This window comes from Penaeus monodon, chromosome 5, assembly GCF_015228065.2.
Source record: "Penaeus monodon isolate SGIC_2016 chromosome 5, NSTDA_Pmon_1, whole genome shotgun sequence".
Lineage (NCBI taxonomy): Eukaryota > Metazoa > Arthropoda > Malacostraca > Decapoda > Penaeidae > Penaeus > Penaeus monodon.
The window spans coordinates 18,220,144-18,222,643 of NC_051390.1; the positions used below are offsets into that span (position 1 = coordinate 18,220,144).

The 2,500-nt window shown below is 43.1% G+C and overlaps 1 protein-coding gene across 3 annotated transcripts in view; it reads left to right on the forward strand.

The window, feature by feature from the left end:
• The window catches only part of LOC119573041 (serine protease 27-like), a 14,276-nt gene that overhangs the window by 1,407 nt on the left and 10,369 nt on the right, over nt 1-2,500 (forward strand). For all 3 annotated transcript variants that reach the window (XM_037920025.1, XM_037920026.1, XM_037920027.1), the window contains exons 2-5: nt 1-50; nt 753-932; nt 1,224-1,395; nt 2,121-2,500. The exon at nt 1-50 is cut by the window's left edge and continues 74 nt beyond it; the exon at nt 2,121-2,500 is cut by the window's right edge and continues 68 nt beyond it. In XM_037920025.1, the coding sequence (XP_037775953.1) occupies nt 1-50; nt 753-932; nt 1,224-1,395; nt 2,121-2,500 (782 nt within the window). The remainder of the gene's footprint in view (nt 51-752; nt 933-1,223; nt 1,396-2,120) is intronic.

Here is a 2,500-nt window from a genome sequence, read left to right on the forward strand (position 1 = left end):
TCAGATGGGAGAGATGAATCGCCGCTGTTGTGCAGAGAGAGAAATTGCCAGTAAGTTCGAAATAGATAAATATAATAATAAGGAAATTACGCTTTTTATGATGAATGAATTACGTAATAAATGATGAACTAATGCATGAGAGAATGTGTGTGTTTGTGTTTCGTAGTGATGGTAGTGGTCGTGGTTGCAGCCGTAGTTGCAGTTGCAGTAGCAGTGGTGAGTGTAAATATCATACGATTTTGAAAGGACGTTGTTTCCCGCTTGCTCTGTGAAAGTTCCAACAAATAATTTATTACTGTCGACTTCCTCAGTATTCTTGTTGTTCCGAATAATGCTTCTCTTTTTACACATATCTATTTCTCACATTGATCCCAAACTAGTCTATCCATTTTCCAAATCCGCTTGAAACAGTTTCCAGACAGCCAACAACAGCGTGTATTTTAATCACCTGCTTCCATATTCCACAACATCGCTACTTGTTTTATCAGGTCTACATATTATCTATTCTGTCTTACTTTATTTATTATTTTTTTGCTCTTTCCAATTAATATATATCAGTGATTTTACTTGCCCGATCGTTTTGTTTCAATAAAATTCAGATATGCCTTGATTTTTTTTTCTTTCTTTCTTTTTCTCCGATATATGTTCGAAACGCTTATGTGTCCTTTCCAAATCAAGCTTTCCACACAACTCCCAATGCATATTTCTAGCGACGCCGTTATCATCACCATTACCGTCCTATTTCTCCGCAGGGCAGCCGAATCGATAGTAGTGCTGAATCCCTTTGGCATCGACTCAAGCGATCTGGCCGAAGGCCGCGAGCCCTTCCGCTGCGACTACGGGGGCTGCATTTCGCCTCAGTTCATGTGCAACGGCCACCTGGACTGCTGGGATGGCTCTGACGAAACGCAGGAGCTTTGCTTCCACCGCACGTGAGGATCAGCGGATTGCTGTTTGTATATGATGTGTAAGGGAAAGGGGTAGCGAAAGAGCGAGAGTGTGTGTAGAAAGCCCTCCTGGTGTAATGCCTATGTCAGCATGAAAATAAGATATCTATGTAAACATAGAAATAAAATATTTATGCATGCATAAAAATAAGAATCTAAGTAGGCATAGAAATAAAATATTTGTGTAAGCATAAAACTAAGATATCTATGTAAGCATAAAAATTAGATAAAGTTGTGCGTTCCCGCTGACATGCAATAACGTTCTTCCTGTTGCAGTTGCCCGAAGCGCACGTTCAAATGCAAGTACGGTGGGTGCCTCAAGCGACTCCAGGCGTGCGACGGGAAGGCACAGTGCTTTGACGGCTCCGACGAAGACCCCGAGCTGTGCAAAAGGAAGCGCTGCTACTCGAGACATTTCCAGTGCTCCTACGGGGCCTGCATTAAGAGGGTGAGTTTTGCCATTCACGTAAATTAATTATTATCAAGAGGCGAGGGCAGTAATCAAACACTCAGTCAGATTAACCACAATTAAGAAAGTAAGTACAGCAGTCAATCGAATCAAATAAATCCTTCAAAGTAGATGACAAACGAAAAGTTGAGTGCAGCAACCAAGGAATTTGAGGAAAGCAACGAATCAATTAAAATAAAGAAGTTAAAGGAGTTAACAGACGGAAAAGAAAATAATGGTGATACTCTTCTGAGGACTTTTTCACCTCACTCCTGTTTATATAATGATACCCTCCTACTCACGCCTATTGTTATGGCACGAATATCCCCTTATACATAGATACGCTATTATTGCGACGGTGCTTCATCTTAGCAGCAAATACCAGTAATTTCTAGGAACCTATTGGGTAAAGTTAGGCTTACAGTGCCCTTCACTTTTACAACCAAAAAAATTATACCAGTGTGATAACCGCCAATTGCGACTGATCCGAAATATAGCCAATTATGCTTCGGATTCGGAATCGAAGCTAGTGATTCCCAGAGTGGCAAGTGGTGAACTAAGCGGAAGAGTGAATGGTGCAGTGCTTTGTTCAACCTATTCTGTGTGTGTTTAATCTATTTGTACTACGTATGCTTGAAAAGCTACGCCCATATGAATACTAGGAAGTGCATACGTTCCGGCAATTCTTGTATTTCCTCACTTAAGATATTTTGGTTCTTCCGCAGGAAGGAAAGTGCGATGGGGTTTCGGACTGCCTCGACAGCTCGGACGAGACCCCGGACCTCTGCGGTCCAGACCACACGTTCACGAAAACCGAATCACGGATACGTGTCCCAGCGGTCCTAGCGTCCTTTTTAAACCCAAAGCCTCCAGCAGCGTCTACCACACAACCTAAAACTACTACTACAGATCCACCAACAACAACTACCACACAGCCAACAACAACAACAACCACCACGCAACCACCCCCACCACCACCAACTACCGCGCAACCACCCTCGCCGTCGCTAGCCAGTACAGACTCAGACTTAGAAGCTTCATTTTCTTTCACCCCGAGTTTTCCAGTCGAGGACGTCCTCGGCTGCGATGGTGTCCAGTCGTGTCC